Source organism: Ursus arctos, unplaced genomic scaffold, assembly GCF_023065955.2.
Source record: "Ursus arctos isolate Adak ecotype North America unplaced genomic scaffold, UrsArc2.0 scaffold_2, whole genome shotgun sequence".
Taxonomy (NCBI): Eukaryota; Metazoa; Chordata; class Mammalia; order Carnivora; family Ursidae; genus Ursus; species Ursus arctos.
In genome coordinates, this window is record NW_026622874.1 from 79,710,430 (window position 1) to 79,734,941 (window position 24,512).

Sequence of the window (24,512 nt, forward strand, 5' to 3'; positions counted from 1 at the left end):
TTATTTCTGATATCGGCACACAAAAAAATTTTATGTTGAAGGATGATTGTCCAAGTGTTTTGTAAAGTAAAAAACTGAAAAACAAAACAAAAACCAACCTCCAACAATAAGGGATTAGTAAATTAAAAAATTTTATCATCTTGACAGAATGAACTACTACATGGCCCTTAAAATTATATGAAAACTATGATGAAATAATACTGCATGCTTACCAGGACGACTAAAGTTTAAAAGATTCATAATAACAAGTGTTGTTGAGGGTATGGAGTAAATAGAACTTTTTATAAAAGTTTTTCTTTAAATTCCAGTTAGTTAACATATAGTATAATATTAGTTTCAGGTATAGGATTTAGTGATTCAACACACCAAACAACATCCAGTGCTCATCACAACAGTACGCTCCTTAATCCCCATCACCTATTTCACCCAACTGCCCACCCATCCCTGCACCTCAGGTAACCATCAGTGTGTTCTCTGTAGTATGTCTCTTTCTTGGTTTGCCTCTCTCTCTTTTTCCTTATGCTCATTTGTTTTGTTTCCTAAATTCCACACATGAGTGAAATCATATGATATTTGTCTTTCTCTGACTGACTTATTTCACTTAGCATAATTATGCAAATGGAACTTTTATTCAACTTTTATTCAAATTCCACTGTGGTAGGAGTATAAACACAGCATCTCTATTTTATTCCTGATTTTAGTAATTTGAGTCTTCTTTTTATTTTGATCATCCTTTCTAAAGATTAGTCAATTTTGTTAATCTTTTCAAGAAATACTTTTTGTTCAGTTGATTTTCTTTTGTTCTTTTTTTCCTTTGTACTGTAGTTGACTTTCCTTATTGTTTTTTTATTCTCTATTTCATTTATTTCCTACTGTGAACTTTATAATTTCCTTCCTTATGGCTGCTTTGGATTTAGTTTGCTCTTTTTTTTTCCAGTTTCTTAAAATGAAAGATTAGGCTATTGACTCATGATCTTTCATAGTTTTTGAATGTAGGCATTTACAACCATAAATTTCCCTCTTAGCACTGCTTTAGTAGCATACCATAAGTTCTGGTATGTTGTATTTTGTTTTCATTCATTTCAGGGTATTTTCAAATTTCTCTTGTAATTTCTTCTTGGATCCATTCATCATTTAGTAGTGTGTGTTCACGTTGATTTTTCCATATTTGTAAATTTTTCAAATTTCTTTATGTTGTGGATTTCCAATTTTATTCCATTATGATTAGAGAACATGCTTTTTATTATTTCAATCTTTTTAAATTTATTGAGAGTTGCTTCCTGGCCTAACATATAGTCTGTTTTGGAGAATGTTTTTTGTGCACTTGAGGAAAATGTGTGTTCTGCTGTTGTGGGGTAGAATTTTCTATAGATCTATTCATTCTAGTTGATAAAATAAAGGAAATTTTCAACTTTTCATGTATGTGGGCCCTGCTTCTGGGCTTCTAGGAAAGCTATACCTTAACTTTTACCAAGGTCAAAATGACTAAGCAAAACCTCTAAGCGTGGGCTCAGTTTCTGTCCCCAGCACACATTGTATATCTGTTTTATTAAAAATATTACCAAAAAGGAAAATTCCAAACATAAAGAAAAAGAAAAAAAACAAAGCAAAACCCTAGTCCCCATAAGATTAAAGTCCTACAGCCTTGCTGCACATACTAAAAACATAAGATAAAGTCTGTAACTTTCTGGAATGTTCTTGGTTATGATGATTTATAACTCTTTATATAAAAAACCCATATATAACCCTGCACCAAATGTTCCTTCCTTGGAGTATTTTCTTCTTTGTGAAGATTATGTATCCTGGACAGGTATCTTGGGCTCAAATAAAATTCTTCTCCTTTCTCTTTAAAATTTTTAAATAGGTTTGTTTATTTTATGTCAACATAGTTGTTTTACAGTGTTATTCAACTCTCCTATTTCCTTGTTGATCTTTTGTCTAGTTGTTCTAGTGATGATTAATAAAACTGGGGTATTGAAATAGCCAACTGGGGAATATACTTTTGAATACAAAAATAAACTTTATAGTAATGAGACTGCTTTTCTTGGTGACCCTTTCCCAAAGAATTATCATAAAATATTTTTAAGCAGAAGCTATACTGTTAAAACAAAGGTATAGGCTCCCCGCCCTCCCCCAGTTATTTGCGGTGGGAAGGTGAATGTTGTGCTACCTTCTTACAGAATTCTTTCCTGATTCTCTAGCTGAAAGAAGTTTCTCTTCCTTCTGAACTCCTTAGCAATTTATCTAGGATCTTCCTGATTGCATTAAATTGCTCCTTCATTGATCTCATCTCCCCTAGGGGTCTTTCAGCCACTCTAAGGGTAAGAACATTGTCTCATTCACCTTTATAACACTGGCATCTAGCTCAGTGATTTTCATTCTCTAGACTTTTGATAACATTTCAGTATAAGTGTTAAGAAGAAACATATTAGAGGTCCCTGGGTGGCTCAGTTTCTTAAGCACCCAATTCTTGATTTCCACTCAGGTCATGATCTCAGGGTTGTGAGATTGAGCCCAGCTTTGGGGCATGGAGCCTGCTTAAGATTCTCTCTCTCCCTCTCCATCTGCCTCTGCTCCCCACTCATGCACTCTTAATCAGTCTCAAAAAAAAAAAAAAACCCAAAAAAATAAAAACCCCAAAAAACGAAAAACCTATATCATTGCTATTTGCCCAAATAGTGGTTTTTAAAATGTATTGTTTTACAGGGCGCCTTGGTGGCTCAGTCAGTTAAGCATCTACTTTCAGCTCAGGTCATGATCTCTGAGTCCTGGGATCAAGCCTTACGTTGCACTCCCTGCTCAGCAGGGAGCCTGCTTCTCCCTCTTCCTCTCCCTTTGCCCTCCCCCCAACCATCTGTGTGTGTGATCTCTCTCTCAAATAGATAAATAAAATCTTTTTTAAAAAGTATTTTTACTGTCCATGCTACCCAGAGCAATCTACACTTTCAATGCTATCCCGATCAAAATACCGAGGACATTTTTCAAAGAACTGGAACAAATAGTCCTTAAATTTGTATGGAACCAGAAAAGGCCCCGAATCGCCAAGGAACTGTTGAAAAGGAAAAACAAAGCTGGGGGCATCACAATGCCGGATTTCGAGCTGTACTACAAAGCTGTGATCACAAAGACAGCATGGTACTGGCACAAAAACAGACACACAGACCAATGGAACAGAATAGAGAACCCAGAAATGGACCCTCAGCTCTATGGGCAACTAATCTTTGATAAAGCAGGAAAAAACATCCAGTGGAAAAAAGACAGTCTCTTCAATAAATGGTGCTGGGAAAATTGGACAGCTACATGCAAAAGAATGAAACTTGACCACTCTCTCATACCATACACAAAGATAAACTCCAAATGGATGAAAGACCTCGATGTGAGACAGGAATCCATCAAAATCCTAGAGGAGAACATAGGCAGCAACCTCTACGACATTGGCCAAAGCAACCTTTTTTCATGACACATCTCCAAAGGCAAGAGAAACAAAAGATAAAATGAACTTGTGGGACTTCATCAAGATAAAAAGCTTCTGGGGCACCTGGGTGGCACAGCGGTTAAGCGTCTGCCTTCGGCTCAGGGCGTGATCCTGGCGTTCTGGATCGAGCCCCACATCAGGCTCCTCCGCTATAAGCCTGCTTCTTCCTCTCCCACTCCCCCTGCTTGTGTTCCCTCTCTCGCTGGCTGTCTCTATCTCTGTCAAATAAATAAATAAAATCTTTAAAAAAAAAAAAGATAAAAAGCTTCTGCACAGCCAAGGAAACAGTCAAAAAAACTAAGAGGCAGCCCACGGAATGGGAGAATATATTTGCAAAGGATGCTACAGATAAAAGACTGGTATCCAAGATCTACAAAGAACTTCTCAAACTCAGTACGTGAGAAACAAATAAACAAATCATAAAATGGCCGAAGATATGAACAGACACTTTTCCAATGAGGACATACAAATGGCTAACAGACACATGAAAAAATGTTCAAAATCCTTAGCCATCAGGGAAATTCAAATCAAAACCACACTAAGATACCACCTTATGCCAGTTAGAATGGCAAAAATTGACAAGGCAAGAAACAATTGCTGAAGAGGATGTGGAGAAAGGGGATCCCTCCTACTTTGTTGGTGGGAATGCAAGTTGGTACAGCCACTCTGGAAAACAGTGTGGAGGTCCCTTAAAAAGTTAAAAATGGAGCTACCCTATGAAATAGCCATTGCACTACTGGGTATTTACCCCAAAGATACAGATGTAGTGAAGAGAAGGGCCATATGCACCCCAATGTTCATAGCAGCATTGTCCACAATAGCTAAATTGTGGAAGGAACCGAGATACCCTTCAACAGATGACCGGATTAAGAAATTGTGGTCCATATATACAATGGAATATTACTCCGCTATCAGAAAGAACGAGTTCTCAACACTTGCTGCAACATGGACGGCACTGGAGGAGATAATGCTAAGTGAAATAAGTCAAGCAGAGAAAGACAATTATCTTATGATTTCTCTCATCTATGGAACATAAGAACTAGGAAGATCGGTAGGGGAAGAAAGGGATAAAGAAAGGGGGGTAATCAGAAGGGGGAATGAAGCATGAGAGACTATGGACTCTGAGAAACAAACTGACAGCTTCAGAGGGGAGGGGGTGGGGGAATGGGATAGACTGGTGATGGGTAGTAAGGAGGGCACGTATTGCATGGTGCGCTGGGTGTTATACGCAACTAATGAATCATCGAACTTTACATCAGAAACCAGGGATGTACTGTATGGTGACTAACATAATATAATAAAAAAACATTTTAAAAAAAGTATTATTTTACATGTGGTTAAAAGTATGGACTGTGGAGCTGGGGTCGAGATGGCAGCATGGAAGAGTCCTGAACTCACCACCTCCCATGAATACAATTCTACAGCTGCATATGGAACAGTTCCCTCTGAAAATAACCTGAAAATTAGCTGAACAGTGTCTCCACAACAAAGGATAAAAGGGCCACAAGTAGGTAGGTAGGAAAGGCAGAGACACGGTCTCACAAGAAACCCTACCACAGATGTGGTGACCCATAGTCAGGAGGATCTCATAATACAGAGGATGTCCTTGAGGAGTGAGGGGTTTGTGACTCATATCAGATACTCCAATTCTTGGGACCTACACCAGAAAGATGAGCCTCTGAAGCATCTCACCTTATACAAAATAAGGCTTACTTCCTGAAGAACCATAGGGCTTTAAGGAAAAGGAAATCTGCTCTAAATGGGCTCACATACAAATGCACATTCACCTGGGACCCAGCACCAAAGCAAGAATTTGAAAGTTGCCTAGACCAAATGCAAAGGGGACTCGTTTGTTAATCTTAAAGCTTCTACCAGAGAGGCAGGAATTCATAGGGACTCTCTATAGGGATAAAGGTGCTGGCAGGCACCATTTTTGCATTCTCCTGCCTTGTAGGTACCAGTGCTTCTGGGCCATTTTTGCAACCTCCACACTCCCAGCCCACTAACTCCAGTGGGAGGGCCTTACTTGGCACATCCCAGCTGTAGCCGACCATCCCAACCAGGCTGGCTGAGCATGCTGTCCCCATGCACCACAGCATGGCCTATTCTGCCACAGCCAGCAGGCACATGCAGCCCACACAAGGGATGCCTCTTGGGCACCTGGCTTTGGTGGCCAGGAAGGATTGCAGGGTCTGAAATAATCAGAGAGATAGCGCTTGACCGGCTGTCTTCCCCAGGGCACTGCACAAACAGCAGACAGAAACATACCCCAGTCTTTGTGGAAAAGGCCTATTTTCTTGTCCTGAAGCTTCAGCGTGAGGGGCAGGCTTTAGGTGTGTCACACATCTAGAAGTTCCGGAGGAGCTCCCAGGGAACATGGGTAGAAAGATACCATATTAGCATCCTTCCTTGGCCTTGCCACAGTTTGCTGACATCTCCCAGAAATGAGCTTATACACAGTATAAAGCCACAATTTTTGCTACTATTGCCCAGAGGACACCCCCAGAACTCCTGTTCTGGAAGTCATCAGGGTTTACAATTGTGGACTCACGAGACTGCATATATTCACATGCTTTAAAAGCTGCTGCCTTAGGATCTGGCTTACAATTAGCCGGAAACTAGGTGACACCTGAGATCCCTCCTTTTGGAACAGTGACAGGTCTTAGCACACCCTCAACAACTGGGATCTATCAAGAGCAATCAGGTTACTTAGACAATTACAAAGGTCCAAGAAATAAAACCCAGAGCAAGGTTGAATGATAACTTTCATCTTCTATAGCCACTCCTTCAAGACTGGGAGAAATTGCTGTTTCACCTAATACATAGAAACAAACACAGCAGGTAATGAATCATGGAACTTTACTTCAAAAACTAGGGGTGTACTGTATGGTGACTAACATAATATAACAAAAAATTATTATTAAAAAAAAGAGAAAGAAATAGACCTTAATGAAATGGAACTAAGTAAACTACCTGATAAAGAGTTGAAAGTAATGGTCATAAAGATGTTTACCAAACTTGGGGGAAGAATGAATGAACACAGTGAAAGTTTCAGTAAAGAGATAGAAAACATGATAAAGTAGCAAACAAGTCACAGAGCTGAAAAATACACTAGATGGGCTCAATAGCAGAATAGACAAAGGAGAAGAATGGATCAGTGACCTGGAAGATAGGGCAGGGGAAAACACCCAAAAGGGCAGTGAAAAGAAAAAAGAACTTTAAAAAGTAAAGCTAGATTAAGGGAACTGTGGGGCAACATCAATCTTAATAACATTCACATTATAAGGATTCCAGAAGGAAAAGAGAGAGAGAAAGGAGTGGAAAATTTATTTGAAGGAGAAATAAAGAGTTTTCCAGACTGTTATATATATGCAGTATGTTGTATGTGAAGCTTGTTTTAATCACAAAGCAAAAATCTATTACATGTTTATGCGCCCAACATAGGAACTCCTAAATATATAAAACAAATATTAGCAGACCTAAAAGGAAATTGACAGCAAACAATGATAGTAGAGGATTCTTTTTTTTAAAAAAATTTTATTTATTTATTTGAGCAAGAGAGAGAGTAGAGCAACAGAGAGAGAGCATGAGTGGGGGTAAGGGGCAGAGGGAGACGGAGAAGCAGACTCTCTGCTGAGCAGGGAGCCCAATGCGGCACTCGAGCGCAAGATCCTGAGATCATGACCTGAGCCGAAGGCAGATGCTTACCCGAATGATCCACCCAGGTGCCCCAATAGTAGAGGATTCTAATACCTCACTTATATCAATGGATCCATACAGAAAATCAATAAGGAAACATTGGCCTTCAATGACATTTTAAGCCAAGTAGACTTATTTGACACAGAGAACCTCCCATCCAAAAGCAGCAGAATATACATTCTTCTCTAGTGCACATGGGAAATTTTCCAGGAGAGATCATATGTTAGGCCAAAAAACATGTCTCAATACATTTAAAAGATTGAAATCCTATCAAGAATTTTTTTCTGACCACAATGGTACGAAACAAGAAATCAATTACAGGAAGAAAACTAGAAAAATCACAAATATGTGGATATTAAACAACATGCTACTGAACAATAATTGGATCAAAGAAGGAATCAAGGGGGAATTTTAAAAAATGACTGGTAACAAAAGAAAACGGAAATGCAATAGTCCAAAATCTAGGGGATGGAGCAAAAGTGCTTTTAAGAGGAAAGCTTATAGCAATACAGGCCTACCTCAAGAAACAAGAAAAATCTCAAATAAGGAATCTAACCATACACCTAAATGAACTAGAAAATTAAGAACAAATAAAGTCCAAAGTTAATAGAAGGAAGGAAATGTTAAAAATCAGCATGGAAATAAATGAAATACAGACTAAAAAGGCCATAGAAAAGATTAATGAAACTAGGAGCTGGTTCACTGAAAATATAAAAAAAATTGACAAAACTTTTAGCTAGGCTCATAAGAAAAAAAACAGGGGCTCAAATAAATAATATCATAAATGAAGGAGGAGAAGTTACAACTGCTATCACAGATAGAAAGGATCATAAGAGACTACTAGAAAAATTATACACCAACAAACTGGACAACCTAGAAAAAAATGGATAAATTTGAGCAGATCTGGAGCTCAAAGCCGTGTGTATCTGACAACAGAGTTCATGCTTCGCATGTTAGGCTGTGCTGCCTCATAGAGAGTAGACCGGAGGGTGCCTGCCAGTTAGGATGGGCCAGATATTACTGTGCGTAACTAAGAGCCCTGTGTCTTAGCGGCTTCTAATGAGGGAAGTATCTTTCTTGCTCCTGCCAGACACCCACATGGTCTTCCTGGGACCAGGATAAAAGCAGACCCACCGTAGGTAACTGCCAGGTGCTATATGAGATGGACAGAGGGGATGCCAGACTCAGTTGTCCCAAGTGTTCTGTTTGAGGTGGCACCCCTCACTCCCACTCACATCTCACTGGCCAGAGCATGTCACAGGGATGCATCTAACTTCCAGGGTCAGATGACACACTGACATGCTTGGTGGAGCCTATTGGGACCACCACATGGTGCCACCCCCTCTAGGGGACTGTGCAGGGGCAGAGGGGGGGCATGGGGCATTGGTAGGAAATGACGGCAGGACTAAGTCAGGATGAGTTTGCTTTATCCTTGACCAGGTGGAATTTGTCTCAGAGCTGCCCAAAACCATCAGGCAAGATTAAAAGAAGTGACCTTTGGAAAAAGGAGTTCAGTCAGATGTAATCAGCAAAACCCTCAGAAACCACTGTGTCATCTTTGCCAAATCCCTGGCTGCCTCAGTTTCCCCACTATGGAAAGTATGAGGAGGGAAGTGATGGACATTGATTTGTAAGAGCATCACATTCCAGCATTTTTGTTCTTTTAAATTAATATCAGTTACTCTCCTGCTTCCAAGTCCCCGAGTGAGCGCTCAGAATGTGGCTGGGGTAATAAAGTGACATCAGCATCCAAGGGGACTTGTGTTGTGCTTTTATTCTGTGAATGAACCAGTGCCAAATGCTGTCCCTCCATGATTCTCCCCAAGCCCCAGCAGAGAGGCCTCTCGGGCCAGATTCTCCTCCTGGTTCCAGGGGCCCTGGGTGACTCCTTTTTGTCTATTCCACAGCCAGGACACAGAGATCTGGGGAGGGACCCTTCCTTGGCCCCAGGTGTCCACCTCTGCCTGGCTTGCCCATGCCCTGCTAGAGGGTGAGGTCAGGGCCAGAGCTAGTGAGGTGGCTGGAGAAGGGGAAGGGGCCGAGGGCAGCCCAGCCTGGTGAGTCCACTTGGCTGCCAGACCATTCTTCACTGCTCCATCCAGCCTCCCATGGATCTGCTGCCTCTGTTGCCTCTCAATGCTGCTACTGCTGCTGCTTCCAGATCCCACCCTGTATCAGCACAGGTGTGGGAGAGATCTGCCCTGTGGGGACCCAGGAATCCTGCAAGACTCCTCCAGCCCTTTCCAGGGGTGCCCAATCCCCCATTCCTTGCAAGGAGTCCAGGAGCTCCGTTCCTCAGCCCTCCCTAGGGGACCCCACTCACTCACCCTTCCCAGGGCCCAGGAATCCCTCAGGCTCGCCAGGGGCCCATAACTCTCCCCACACTTCATGACCTCCTCCTGCCATCTGGAGCCTGAGAGATGATGTGTGCTAGGTGGATGGGAGGCTGACACTGGCTTTGGGGACACTTCCTCACCACCATGAGTGATCTCACCTGTTTGATGCCCCCAAACTCTGTTCACTGCTTCTTCTTTCCCTGCTCCCTGTTCCAGTTATAATCAGGGTGACCCTGGCCATCCTTCATGGAATTCCCTAGTCCCCCTTATAGGCTGGGTCTCTCTCCCATTCACTTTTGGGTTAGTCTAACTCCACCCCTTCTGTAGCTGGTCTCTCCTTCTATAACCAGGACAGCCCAACTCTGGGGCTCTTGAGGTGGGCAGCGGCATCTAAACAGAATTTAATACTAATGTTTTGTGATCCTTCTTTTGTTTCTGTTTGCTTGTTTTTTTATCGTTTCTTTATATTTATGTTAAAGATACTGTTTTCCTAGTTTAGCAGAGCTAGAATGGTTCCTATTTACAAGAAATTTGCAAAATAATGAAGTGGTGGTTTGTAGAGCACTGATTTTCAGCTGCCTTGGGCCTGAATGAGTTGGGGAAACATTGTGTTAGTCCTAGAGAGAAACAGTTTAGGAAGTGCTGCTCAGGACAGGGCCCAGGAGAGATGATCACAGGGGTTCATCGAGTAACCTGGGCCCCTGGGCCTGCCCACCTGCTTGGCTCTCCCCACTCAGCACACCTGGAGCTGCCAGCTCTCTGGGTGTTGTCCCTGGATCTCCCAGGAGAGAAGCTGGTGAACGTTTTCTCTTAAAATGCTCTCATTCCTGTAGGTCCCAGGAGATCTCATGAGAGTCAGCTTGGATTGATTCCCTGTGTGGTTCATAATGTAAAGCCCAAGCTAATGGGTAGGAGGGTCATAGAGATAAGTGACAGTTCCACCGCTATTTGCGGTATTAAAATATCTTGGTCAATTAGGGATGATTTGAGACCACACCAATATCATACCAATATTCCAGGAATTTCTGGCCAGAAGACATATTTGATTATAATTTTATGATGCTCATTTCATTGAGTTCCAACATCGCTCTTTTTCTTTGGGATTTCTTTACTTATATTTTGTTTACAGAGGTACTTCTCAAATTCTAAACATACGGGAATTTCTAGTTAGCTTTTTATAGTGATTTCTAGCCCATTTTATTACCAAAATGTACTCTGTGTGATTTCACTCCCTGGAAACATTGAAATTTCCCCTGTGGACAAAATAAATCGGGTGTATTTTTGTAACTGCAATCTGTGTGCCTACAGTTAATGTGTCCTCCACAGTGGTATATGGATGTGGACAGATATATGGAGATAGCTGTGGGATTCAGATGGTTTGCTTTCAGGACCTACATCTTATGGATGTTCTATCTGCACTGAGTTGCTGAGAGGGGGCTGAAACCTCCCATCCTGCTTGTGTATTTGATTGTTTTTGCAGTTCTATCCTCCTTTGCTTTATATGTTGTTCAGCCAATGGCCTTAGGACGGGAGTTGGGAAAGGAAGGACAGAGCGCCCAGAAGAGGGAACAGGGACCTGGGTTGGGAGGGAGCAGAAACAAGAAGGTCTGCCAAAGTTCTAGAGAGGAACTGTCGTTGGGATGGCGCGGGGTGGGGCATCAGCGGGGAAGTGTTTTTTGAAAATGAGGTTACCTGTGGCATCCATGTTGATCTAGGGGCAAAGGCAGCTGATTGGTGGAGAGATTATAAAGGTTCTGGGTTGCTAAGGAAACGTTGAACCAGGGGAAGGCTTGGAGGAAGATGGATCCTCCTCCACTCCAACTGCTCCTGAGGTTCCCTGTACCTGCTAATGTGTCCTGCTGACCTAGTGATTTACTAACCTGCTGACCTACTAACCTTTCTGAACCCTCCTCCCTTCCTTTGAGTACTTAATCTGACACTGGCACTGTCCCTGACCAACTCTGAGAAACGTCTTCCCCAATCCTACCCTCTATTTCCACCCTATTCCCATCCCTAATTACCACCCTGTCCCCTTTCCCACCCTTCCCTACCCCTACCATCCCCACATCGTCCCCTTCACCATCTCCACCTCCTCCCTGGTGCCCCAGCACCCCTTGAAAGGGCCAGGAGATGAAGATGCAGAGGCTGCTCTTCTGGCTTCTCTTGCTCCAATGTCCCAGTTACCCAAACACAAATGTGAGTAAACATGGCACTTCAGTGGTGTCTTCCTTCTTTTCTTTTTTTTAAGATTTGATTTATTTAAGAGAGAAAGAAAGGGCACAGGTGTGGGGGGAAGGGCAGAGGGGGAGGGGGAGAGAGAATCCCAAGCCAGCTGTGCAGTGAGCCCAGAACCTGAAGAGGGGCTCAATCTCAGGACCATGAGATCATGCCTTGATCCAAACCAAGACTTTGTCACTTAACTGACTGAGCCACCCAGGTGCCCCAAAGCTGCTGGTAGTGTCTTCCTTCCTGGTGGGGTTTTTCCCCATGGTAGTTAAATAACAGCTTTTTTATGGGCTTCTCGATGGGAACTTCAGAAGAACTTCACATTTCCCTGAAGACCGAGCACCACAGGGCAGGTTTCTAGGTCAGCCTGAAGGGGTTGTGGCCACGGCCATCCACACCAAGTTCTACATCCTGTCTGTGCTGCTTGGTCCAAAACCCGCAGTGCTAGCAGGATGGAAACCTGAAAATACTAGGTTTATGGTGTCAAGAAGAAAGGATTTGTGAGGATACGAAAAGCCATTGAGCTCTTTGTCTTAAATTGGGAGCTTGTATGATATGTACATTTTATCTCATTAAAATTGTCTTTAAAAATGTCAGGAACTAGAATTTAATAGGAACTATGCGTATTAGATTAGCTTCTGGAAGCCTGGTGAAGCTCGTGCTTCAAGCCTTATAAGTTTAGGGTCCATCTTAAGGGTAGTTTGTTTTCCTATCAGCACATTGTTCATATTTGTGAAGTTTGGCAGCCCTGGGAACAGTGGTATCTCAAGCATTGGTTTTGGGACTAAAGTGTTAAAAAGTGAAATGTCCTTTGTGCTCTGTGCTTCCTGGTTTGTTGACTTTTAACAAGTTCTGAGTCAGCCCTTTCCTTCTGGTCTTGGAGGCTATCCCCAGGGACCCTGTGTCCCACCAGGTCCATGAGAGCCCTGAGAAGCCCAGCAGATAGTAAGTGACCACATCCTGCTGGGACATTTGTCATAGGAAAATCACTAGGAGTGGTGGGATCAGGACATGAATGAGTTGTTGTCCTTTCTTTGGCCATGTATGTGCAGAGTATTGATTTCCCCAAAGTAAAAAGGTCCTGAATGTCCTTAGGATTGTCCAAATATGAAGAAATACCTGGTTCCCAGTGTGAATGTTTCACTCTATCGTTAAAAAGTGAAAACCATACCCCCAGGAGAGAGAGAAAGAGACAGACAGACAAACAGGGAACACCCCTAGAAATAAGTAGACTTCTTTAGATCGGCTTGCACCAGATTCTTACAGAGGGATGTGAAAAGTGTCAGTAGTCAGGAAGGATCCTTATATTGAGGCAGAATCATCCCACACGAATACCTCCAGTCAAAATAGACTCTATTCCGTTTCTTTTGAGTCTTCAAAGGAGGACATTTCTTAGTAGTCTTGATTGGAATTATTCCCCTCTACCCAGTCCACATCTCATAGATCAGTTCAGCTTTCTCACCCTGCCTCATCTCTGGGCTCTTGCATAAACTCACTGGTCTTGCATTTCCACCCCCCCCACCTGCTCATGGCCACTGTCTCTGAAAACCTAGTGTTATTGGCCCCGTTGGATGTCATCCAGTTAAGAATCAGCTACTGGTCAGCATCCAGACAGCTGCCAGATGTACCGAGTGCCCACGACTGGGGTTGTTTTACATTCATGACAAGATGGCCTCTGTCCTTTGTGCATTTGATCCCCGTGATCAACCATAGTGCTGACAGCTACTGCTCTCTTTCAGACAGTGGCTATTCAAAGACAGTGTATGTTTCCACCAGCACACATTTTCCTGACCTCAGCTGTGATGAGGCTGAAGATGGAAATGTTATAGATTTCAGGGGCTACTTTCTAGAGAGTTGTGTTTGCACAAAATTCATGCTTGGTGTGAATGAGTATGAATTGTACGGTGAGTGTCTTGTCTCCTAAAATACTTCTAAGTCTAGCTTTTTAAAAATGAGATGTGTTCTTTGTTTTGGTGTCCATATCCAGGAATTTTGTATTCTTTTAGAAGTTAAATTTCATAGTTGCTGCTGATAGATTTAGGTAGAATAGTAAGAAATAGGAACATGAATTCCTTTCATTGGATTTTTGGAGATAAGTGTTCAAGTAACTTAAAATCTCACAGATTTCATCAAAATATACAAGATCACCTGATGATGCAGATCTTTATGTACTTCAGAAATCTGACATTTTGGGCTGTGATTCAGAAGCAAAGTGAGCATTGAAAGAAAACATCAATGTTTTCAGAAACCAAACAATAACTATAATTTATTTTTGTTGGAATAACAATCCCATGTTATATTAATGAGCTAATGAGAAGCCTCCTGTCTGTCTCACTTATGTCCTAATCTATAAACAGCTGTCCATATAACATTCTCATTTGTATCTCTAGTACATGTTTTATTCTTGCTTTCTCTTGTGTTTCCATAAATTTTGGGTGTATTTTTGGAAACGTTCCAAAGGAGTTTATCCAGGTCCTTCATGGATGTACAATAGAAGTCACTGACTTCTTACCTGCTCTAAGTTTACATTTACTTATCTTGTCTATTTTATGTTGGATTATAAATTCTTAAGTTCTGTTAGCCATACAAAAAATATTTGCAATGTGCTTGTAGGCAAAAGAAAATCTCTTAAGATTTGCCTATTAAATTTTTTCTACAGCTTCAGTGTGATATAATTTATGTATGATAACAACAGCTTTTTAAAGAATACAGTTTGTTGATATTTGACATAGGTAAGCAGCAATGAAACCATCACCACAGTAAGATGGTAAACACATTCTTCACTCTCAACAGTTTGCACCTGCTCCTTTGTAATCCCTCTGTCCTCCTCCTCCATGAGGAGGAATTTGAGAGGTGTGCTTACCTCTTAGAGGCTGGTGAGGGTTCGTAAAGGTGATTCTTTGTGACAGATATATTGTAATGTCTTTGAGATTTCCTCATTATCTCAAATGTTATTTCAGCTTGTCCACATTTTGCTTGACCATTTCATTCTTGGCCCTGATGGTGTTGGAATAATGTGGAACCTTCCCGTTATTACTGCCTCCCTGGGACTTTGTGCCTTTCTCATTTACATCTGGAGAACCATCCTTGCTGTAAGTATACTAAAGTACCTTATAGATACACTTGTAATCATAAGTAAGCAGAAAATTTTATAGTCACTGGACCTTTAATATGCATTCAGTAGTACAAATTTCCCTTTATTATATTCAATTTTCATTATCATTTAGATTGGGATATTTTATAATTTTTCTTGAAGTGCCTTCTGTGATCCATATGTTTTTTTTTTAAGTTCAAGCATAATTGGCAAACAGTGTAATATTAGTTTCAAGCATACAACGTGATTCAACCATTCTATACACTTCTCTGCGCTCATCACAATAAGTGTACTCTCAATCTCCTTCACCTCTTTCACCCATCACTCCACCCAAATCCACTCTAACCCCTGTGTTCTTCAGAAGTGTGTTGTTTAATCTTCTTTTTTTTTTTTTTTTTTTTTGTCGTTCTCCAGCTATCTTTCTTTTCTTGATGTCTAGTCTGAGTCATTTGTGGTCTGAGAACATACTTCCTGTGATTTTATTCCTTTAGTTGTTCAGATGTATCTTATGGCCTCGAATATGGCCTCTCTCAGTGAATGTTCCATGGGAGCTTGAGAAGAATGTCTGTACTTCTGTTGTTGAATGAAGTATTCTGCAGATGTTAATGGATGCAGTAGACTGGTGATGCTGTTCAGTTCACCTGTGTTCTCATGGAACTTCTGTATCTGCTGGATCTGTCAATGACCAGTAAGAGGATTTTGAATTCTCCAGCTGTAGTAATGGATTCATCTATTTCCATCAGCAATTCCTTCAGTTTCTGCCTCATGTACTTTGACTCTCTGTTGTTAATGCACGCACATTAGAAATTGTTGTCTTTTCAGAGAACTGACTGCTTTACCACTGAAATATGCCTGACAGTTTTCCTTAATCTGTAGTGTGTGTTGAAGGGTGATTTCACTGACCACAGGTTTCTAGTTTGATGATTCTTTTTAACACTTTAAACATTTCATCCTTCTTGATGGCATGGTTTATGAGAAGAAGTGTGATGTAGTTCTTATCCTTGTTCCTCTTGGGTAAGGTGTTACTGCTGCCCTCCCCTCCTTTCAGCACCCACCCTTAACCCCAACTCCAGATTATCATATGATTTCACTCATATGTAGAATTTAAGAAACAAAACAGGGGGTCATAGGGGAAGAGAGGGAAAAATAAGAAGAAATCAGAGAGGGAGTCAAACCATAAGAGACTCTTAACTATAGGAAACAAATTGAGGGTTGCTGGAGAGAGAGGTGGGTGGGGCAATGGGGTAACTGAGTGATGGACATTAAGGAGGGCACGTGATGTAATGAGCACTGGGTGTTGTATGCAACTGATGAATCACTGAACTCTACCTCTGAAACTAATAATACACTATATATTAATTATATGAATTTAAATAAAATCAAATTTTTAAAAAAGAGTTGACTGTTGCATTTTACTGTAATGTGGCTCGGGAGGCTTTTGGTCATTGGGTGAGGGGAGGGCAGCGTATTCGCTTGCTGTTTACCACAGTAGAGAGTGGGCATCTGGGAACTGAAACTCCTACTGAACAGTGAGCTGGAATTTCACTTAGGACCATCACGATGAGGTCTGCTATTTCAAGGACTAGGAAGTATGGTTTATTTCACAGCGAGGTAATTATCACATCGTTCAGCCCTGCCCTCCAAGATATGCAGAAAATCCCACAAGATACTTAAACGACGAAGGGCGATAGCCAGCCAAATTGTACAGTCCCTTCCACTCTTAATGCTGAACAGAGACTTTTCAATGTGAAAAAGGGAAGATTTTTTAAAATATATATTCCACTAAGAAAGCCATTGTGAGTTCTTTTCTTGAACTAGTTTCCACCCTCCTTACTTTCTCCTTGTTCTATTTATGCCTCAAGGGCTTTCTTTGTTGCACTGCATGATCCCGTTCTGTTAGGTGCACTCACATTGTTCTGTGATCATGATTTCTTGAATGTCTTTTCTCATATCTGTCTTCAAGGCCCAAGATGCATTGGCAGATCGAGAGTGGGGAGCCTTGGAGTCCAAAAAACATGTACTGAAGGGTATGTTATTTTTGGGGAAAGAAATCCCCAGATGCTGGCAATGAGTTTGCATTGGGAAGGGAAAGAATGCCTTCCTGCCTTCAAGGTCTTGCCCTTCTCCTTTCCCCAACAAAACCAAGTTCTCAGGTCACGTGCCCACTCATACAAAAGAAAACTCATCCTTTACAGAAAGCAAAAAGGTCCTGGAACAGAAGTGCAACGCCCTGAGTTCTTTGAAAGCAGCTAAGGAAGTGGAATTGAAGCTGCTAAGGAAGAAATTGGGTATCGTGGTGGATTTCTCTGAACGAAGAAAAGTGGCTGCCGAAGAGTAAGCTATTCCTGTGTTAATCGTCACAAACACTGTTGTATGAATTTATGTGGCAGCCAGGCTAGATAGTTGTAGTTCGTTGGGAATTGGATCTAGAGTATTTTTGCCAAATGCATTCTGTAGAAGTACCTGCCCTTCCTACCTTGATCTGTGCAACCTGCATTTTTGTTTCTGTTCCAACTGCTTGTCACACGTTGTGGTGTGATTCATTGGGGCAGAAGAGGGAAGGTACCAGCATTAATCACCTTGACACCTGTATCCCCTCTGGGTCCTTCTACATTGTCCTTTTGATTTCAGTCTCATCACATGTTCTTATCAGCCCTGAATTCAGTCAATTTTGTTCAGTATGAAATTTGGGTCAAGAATGTGTAGAGAAAAATGGAATTCTCTCGCTGCAGAAACAATGGGAATTTCTTTGTGGAAAGTGGGTTGGGGCTCCAGCAATACTGGATCCCTTCATCCAGTGTACAACTGAGATCATTCACTGCGGCCCAATCCCTAAGAAGGCCGGAGTATTTCCTGTCCACCCGATTTTTTACGTGTAACTCTCCTGGGTCCCAAGCAAAGCCTGCAGTTTCACTAGGACTCACCTTTGCTGGCTGACCCTGAACAGCACTTGTTTCCTTCTAAGACTGTGCTCATAAAGTCATTCAGTTTCTTTGCAGTTCACTTGCCTGTTCCAGAACTCATTGATGAGCCCTGGGGAGCTTGGCCCCACTTCCAGGCTGGCTTTCTCCTGGGCTTCCTTCTTCTGCATCTGGTTCTCGTGTTTCTTCATGTGCTCTTTAGAAATTGGGTGCATTTACTCATGAGTTTCCTATTTTGTTCAGTGTTTCCTCTATTTTCTCAAAAGGAGATCAGGACCTTAGAGTCCCTCATTCATGCTGAAAAGCAAAACTGTTCCCTCTCTTCCTGGAGACTCAGCTTTGTATTACTCCTTCCCACACCGGGGGTAGGGGCCGCTCTGACTCACTGGCATCTTGGTTCTGTTCATTGGTAAGTTTGTTCTGGGGGAGGTACAGTGTCCTGACCACCTTTCTCTCTTCAACACCTTACAACCAAGCCACTACATCACAGGCACTCCACAGAGCATGTGCTGAAGGATTGCCTGAGAGACCAGAAGCAAATGCATGAGTCCTTCTCTGTCTAGAGCTTTTGTCTCAGTTTCTAAGAGTCTTTTTGCATGTGATTCTTGAGTAAATCAAGAGTCACATTGAAACCCTTTAAATCAACACCATGAACAAAAGAGTCTGAGGGCGACACAGGAAACCAGCCTTTCTAAGCATCGCTCTTTGCTGCTTTCACTATCAGTGGACTCTGTTAAAGTAGGTTGACTCCATGCAGTTGATAGTTGTCCATCTGACATCTGTTGCCTGGAGATAACACCCTGACTGTGTGACAGTTCACATCATTTTATACTTCAGGACATACTGTCAGCGCTAAGATTGGCCTTTTCCTCCACCGAGATCTTTGAAGGAGGAAGCAGGGGTTGTACTTCTAAACCCTAGAGATGTCTGGGAGTGAGTTACCATGCTGATGAAGCCATACTCTGGAAGGCTTCCTTTTGGGCTGTCCGTGTCGGGCACAGCCTTGGTCTGAGGATCGGGGCTCCCCATGGAGGTGTAGGACTAATGATGGTCTCCTGCTTCATCCTAATGAGTATGGTTGGTCACTTTGAACCGAAATGAGCCTTCACTGTCTCAAAGAAAGACACAAAGTGCAGTGTTATTTGGTGACTTGGTGATGAATGAATTGAAGTAGAGAAGTATAAAGACAGCTCCGATTGCAGGGGACATGGCAGCAGCCAGAGTCTGATTTTTCTTTAACCCTAAATGGGGCCTTCAATTCATTTCCGATTGTGTTGTCAGTCTGTGCATTTATGGGAACCACTCTAATCTAGGCCGTCAAGTGTGCTGAGAAGAAAAATGGCAGAAATTCTGGACCTTGGCTACTGGTCTATGTATATACCTTTCCCATTTTAGGAAGCTGGAAAAGACACTTTATGAACTGGAGGCAACAAAGAATCAGCTGTCAGATGCCGAGGAAAATCTGAAAGTAATCAAAGAAGAAATGGACAAGTACAAGTGAGTTCAGACACTCCATACTAGCGGTTCCTGAAATTCCTGTTCACTTTGTATTTTTCACCTTTGTACAATGTTTAGACTCCATTAACATGTAATATAACCAAAAATTCACAGGACATAATCAGAGGGAAAAAACAGACCCAAAGAGATAAGTTTTAGAAAGAGCAAAACAACCATGTTAGTAAACATGTTCTGATTCCCAGCGCTGGTCTGACTCTGTGGAAACTTCTTCCACACCAGCATCCCTGGGGGTGATGTCAGCGGTCCTCATCTTGAGGAAAGCAGTTTGTCGTAGGATGAATCCTACCCATAAACACGGTGGTGCCATCTGATGGCGCTGGTCTTTGCAACCCTGGCAAACGTGGCGAGGATAGAAGTTAAAGGAGAATAGAGCTTCATGACGAAAGATACTTGTCATGTGATAAATTAGGGAAAGATTGAAAACGGGTAAGGAAATTATATCAACTCTGAACCCTGCATGTGTGGAGAAATGAGTAAGGAAAGGATGTGACAATAGCTTTGATCCTGCTGTCCATGTATAGTCATGTGGAAGTGTTTCCTGTGTCAGGATCAATTGGATGAGGGGACAGATAACTGGAGGACGGCCACATGGGCCGATGATTTAAAATCACACCCAATATTGGGCTTTATCTGACGAAAGCAATTGTACCTGACAGACAACAGATCGGAGAGATGCAAGACCAGCTGCAGGAGGCAGAGCTCACCTTTGAACGCAAGGTAACCTGAGCTGTGCCCCAACAGGCCCCTTAGCGCCTCCTGCAGGGGACGGAAGTGGCCCTTAGATCCCTGAACATGCGCTTTTGGTGTGTTGGCTTTTTCAGATTGCAGTTTATGAAAAGAATGCTCTAGAGAACTGGGTAAGTGTTTTCTTTTTCCTGCTCTCCGTTTGGGGCACAGTCCCGCACAACTGAAGGTGGGTGGGTTTTTCTCCCGCAGATCAAGGCTCGGGTTTGGGAGCGGAAGATACAGCAGCAGAGAAGGGAGAACGCCTACATGATACACAGGTGTGCAAGTCTGATGTGCCTTTTTACGGGTGTCTTGAGGGGTGACGGCTACACTGTTTGGTGTCCAGGAGAGGACGTGGTGATGTAATTCTTATAGACGTCTGTTCTTTCTCTGTATTCAAGACTGCACATGATGGAAGGACAGATGCTGCCTGAAGGATGCATGAGACAGGAAGCGATACTGGGAAGACCTGAGATGTGGAGCCCTCCACGGAGAGGTAGTGGGCGCGCTGTGAAACGGGGCAGCCTGACTTCTGCTGGGAAAGCACACGGTGTCCTTCCCATTCCTGTGGGTGGTCATTGTGTGTCCTGGAGAAAATCACAAGCACTGCCTAAGGACAACAGGTTGTCTGAAGGGGTGACATGAGGGTGTTTTCCTCAGATGCCCCTGGCAGCAAGGCACCTGTCCCTGTGACAGGTGGAGCTCACACCCCTCCCCTGACTGCAGACCCGCCCCTTCGCCACCCCCTACTGAAGAGAGGAGGCTGGAGGAGTCATGGGCCCCAACTTCCTTGCCACTTTGACTCAGTGGTGAAGACCTTTTTGTTTTTTAAAGATTTTATTTATTCATTTGGGACAGAGAGAGAATGAGTAGGGGAGGAGAGACAGAGAGAGATGCAGACTCACCACTGAGCTGGGAGCCCAATGTGAGGCTTGATCCCAGGAGCCTGAGATCATGACCTGAGCAGAAGGCCAACCCTTAACCATCTGAGCCTTCAAGTGCCTTGGCGAAGACTTTTTTGAAAAAGAAAAAAAAAAAAGACCATTTGAGAAAAAAGACATTTACTTACTCTTTATGGAGTAAATATGGATTTGCTCTTTATTTTTGTTACTCTTTATGGATTTATTCTTTTTTTAAAATAATTTTTATTTTGTTATATTAGTCACCATACAGTACATCCCCAGTTTTTGATGCAATGTTCAATGATTCATTATTTGCGTATAACACAGTGCATCATGCAATATGTGCCCTCCTTAATACCCATCACCAGCCTATCCCATTCCCCCACCACCCTCCCCTCTGAGGCCCTTAGTTTGTTTCCCAGAGTCCACAGTCTCTCGTGGTTCATTCCCCCTTCTGTTTACCCTCGTCATCATTCTTCCCTTCCTCCTCCTACCGATCTTCATGCTATTTCTTATGTTCCATAAATGAGTGAAACCATATGATAATTGTCTTTCTCTGCTTGACTTATTTCACTTAGCATAATCTCCTCCAGTCCTGTCCAAGTTGCTGCAAGTGTTGTGTAATCGTTCTTTCTGATGGCTGAGTAATATTCCATTGTATATATGGACCACATCTTCTTAATCCAGTTATCTGTTGAGGGGCATCTCGGCTCCTTCCACAATTTACCTATTGTGGACAATGCTGCTATGAACATTGGGGTGCATATGGCCCTTCTCTTCACTACATCTATATCTTTGGGGTAAATATCCAGTAGTGCAATTGCTGGATCATAGGGTAGCTCGATTTTTAACTTTTTAAGGGACCTCCACACTGTTTTCCAAAGTGGCTGTACCAACGTGCATTCCCACCAACAGTCTAGTAGGGATCCCCTTTCTCCACATCCTCTCCAACATTTGTTGTTTCCTGCCTTGTCAATTTTTGCCATTATAACTGGTTTCAGGTGGTATCTCAAGGTCGTTTTGATTTGAATTTCCCTGATGGTTAATGATTTCCAACATTTTTTCATGTGTCTGTTAGCCATTTGTATGTCTTCATTGGAAAAGTGTCTGTTCGTATCTTCTGCCCATTTTTTGATTTGATTATTTGTTTCACGTGTATTGAGTTTGAGAAGTTCTTTGTAGATCTTGGATACCAGTCTTTTATCTGTAGTGTCATTTGCAAGTATCTTCTCCCATTCTGTGGGCTGCCTCTTAGTTTTTTTTGACTGTTTCCTTGGCTGTGCAGAAGCTGTTTATCTTGATGAAGTCCACAAGTTCATTTTATCTTTTGTTTCTCTTGCCTTTGGAGATGTGTCATGAAAAAGGTTGCTGTGGCCGATGTCGTAGAGGTTGCTGCCTATGCTCTCCTCTAGGATTTTGATGGATTCCTGTCTCACATCAAGGTCTTTCATCCATTTGGAGTTTATCTTTGTGTATGATGTGAGAGAGTGGTCAAGTTTCATTCTTTTGCATGTAGCTGTCCAATTTTCCCAGCACCATTTATTGAAGAGACTGTCTTTTTTCCACTGGATGTTTTTTCCTGCTTTGTCAAAGATTAGTTGCCCCTAAAGTCGAGGGTCCATTTCTGGGTTCTCTATTCTGTTCCATCGGTCTATGTATCGGTTTTTGTGCCGGTACCATGCTGTCCTGGTGATCACAGGTTTGTAGTACAGCTCGAAATCCGGCAACGTGATGCCCCCAGCTTTGTTTTTCCTTTTCAACAATTCTTGGCGATTCGTGGCCTTTTCTGGTTCCACACAAATTTAAGGGCTGTTTGTTCCAGTTCTTTGAAAAATGTCATTGGTATTTTGATTGGGATGGCATAGAAAGTGTAGATTGCTCTGGGTAGCATAGACATTTTAACTATGTTTATTCTTCCGATCCATAAGCATGGAATATTTTTCCATCTTTTTGTGTCTTCTTCAATGTCTTTCAAGAGTGATCTGTAGTTTCTGGAATATAGATCCTTTATGTCTCTGGTTAGGTTAATTCCGAGATAACATATGATTTTTGGTGCTATTGTACATGGAATCGATTCCCGAATTTCTCTTTCATCAGTCTCATTGTTTGGGTATAGAAATGCAACTGATTTCTGAGCATTGATTTTGTATCCCGCCACAGTACTGAATTGCTCTATAACTTCTAGTAGTTTGGGGGTGGATTCTTTTGGGTTTTCTCTATAAAGTATCATATCATCTGTGAAGAGAGACAGTTTGTCTTCTTCTTTGCTGATTTGGATACTTTCTATCCCTTTTTGTTGTCCGATTGCTGTTGCAAGGACTTCTAGTACTATGTTGAATAATAGTGGCGAGAGTGGGCATCCTTGTCGTGTTCCTGATCTTAAGGGAAAGGCTTCCAGCTTTTTCCCGTTAAGAATGATATTTGCTGTAGGCTTTTCATAGATGGTTTTTATGAGATTGAGGAATGTACTCTCTATCCCTACACTCTGAAGGATTTTAATCAAAAAGGATGCTGTATTTTGTCAAATGCTTTTTCTGTATCAATTGAGAGGATCATTTGGTTCTTGACTCCTTTCTTGTTGATATGATCTTTCACACTGATCGATTTGCGAATGTTGAACCACCCTTGCATCCCAGAGATGAATCCCACTTGGTCATGATGGATAATCCTTTTAATGTACTCTTGGATCCTATTAGCTATGATTTCGTTGAGAATATTGGTGTCCATATTCATCAGGGATATCGGTCTGTAATTCTTTTTGATGGGGTCTTTGCCTGGTTTGGGGATCAAGGTAATACTGGGCTCATAGAATGAGTTTGGTTGTTTTCCTTCTGTTTCTATTTTTTGAAACAGCTTCAGGAGAATAGGTATTATTTCTTCTTTGAATGTTTGGCAGAATTCCCTGGGGAATCTGTCTGGCCCTGGACTCTTGTTTTTGGGGAGGTTTTTGATCACTGCTTCAATCTCTTCATAATTAATTGGTCTGTTTAAATAATCAATTTCTTCCTGTTTCAGTCTTGGTAGTTTATAGGTTTCCAGGAAGGCATCCATTTCTTCCAGGTTGTTTAATTTATTGGCATAAAGCTGTTGATAAAAGTTTCTAATGATCCTTCCTATTTCATTGGTGTTGGTCGTTATCTCTCCCCTTTCATTCCTAATTTTATTAATTTGGGTCCTTTCTCTATTCTTTTGAATAAGTCTTGCCAGTAGCTTATCTACTTTATTTATTCTTTCAAAGAACCAGCTTCTATTTCTGTTGATCTGCTCGACTGTGCTCCTGGTTTCTAATTCACTGATCTCTGCTCTAATCTTGATCACGTGCCTTCTGGTGGGTGGGTTAGGCCTGTTCTTCTGTTCCAGCTCCAGCTTCTTGAGGTGAGAATATAAAAACTGCATTCTAGATTTTACTCTTCTTTTGAGTGAGGCTTGGATGGCTCTGTATTTTCCCCTTAGGACTGCCTTTGCAGTGTCCCATAGGTTTTGGACCAATGTGTTTTCATTTTCATTGGTTTCCAAAAATTGTTTAATCTTCCTTCTTAATTCCCTGGTTTACCCAATCATTCTTGAGCAGGATGGTTCTTAGTTTCCAAGTGTTTGAGTTTCTTCCAAATTTTT

General features: G+C 42.0%; 1 protein-coding gene across 4 annotated transcripts in view; it reads left to right on the forward strand.

Moving 5' to 3' along the window:
• Positions 1-24,512, forward strand: part of LOC125282374 (THUMP domain-containing protein 1-like) — a 156,061-nt gene that overhangs the window by 71,509 nt on the left and 60,040 nt on the right. For 3 of the 4 annotated variants that reach the window (XM_057315279.1, XM_057315280.1, XM_048217000.2), the window contains exons 3-10: positions 14,697-14,828; positions 16,794-16,857; positions 17,026-17,164; positions 19,147-19,248; positions 19,926-19,986; positions 20,091-20,126; positions 20,206-20,273; positions 20,397-20,491. In XM_057315279.1, the coding sequence (XP_057171262.1) occupies positions 14,751-14,828; positions 16,794-16,857; positions 17,026-17,164; positions 19,147-19,248; positions 19,926-19,986; positions 20,091-20,126; positions 20,206-20,273; positions 20,397-20,491 (643 nt within the window). In that variant the 5' untranslated portion in view covers positions 14,697-14,750. Of the gene's footprint in view, positions 1-14,696; positions 14,829-16,793; positions 16,858-17,025; positions 17,165-19,146; positions 19,249-19,925; positions 19,987-20,090; positions 20,127-20,205; positions 20,274-20,396; positions 20,492-24,512 lie in introns of those variants that run through there. The other variant, XR_008960439.1, reaches the window with a different exon arrangement.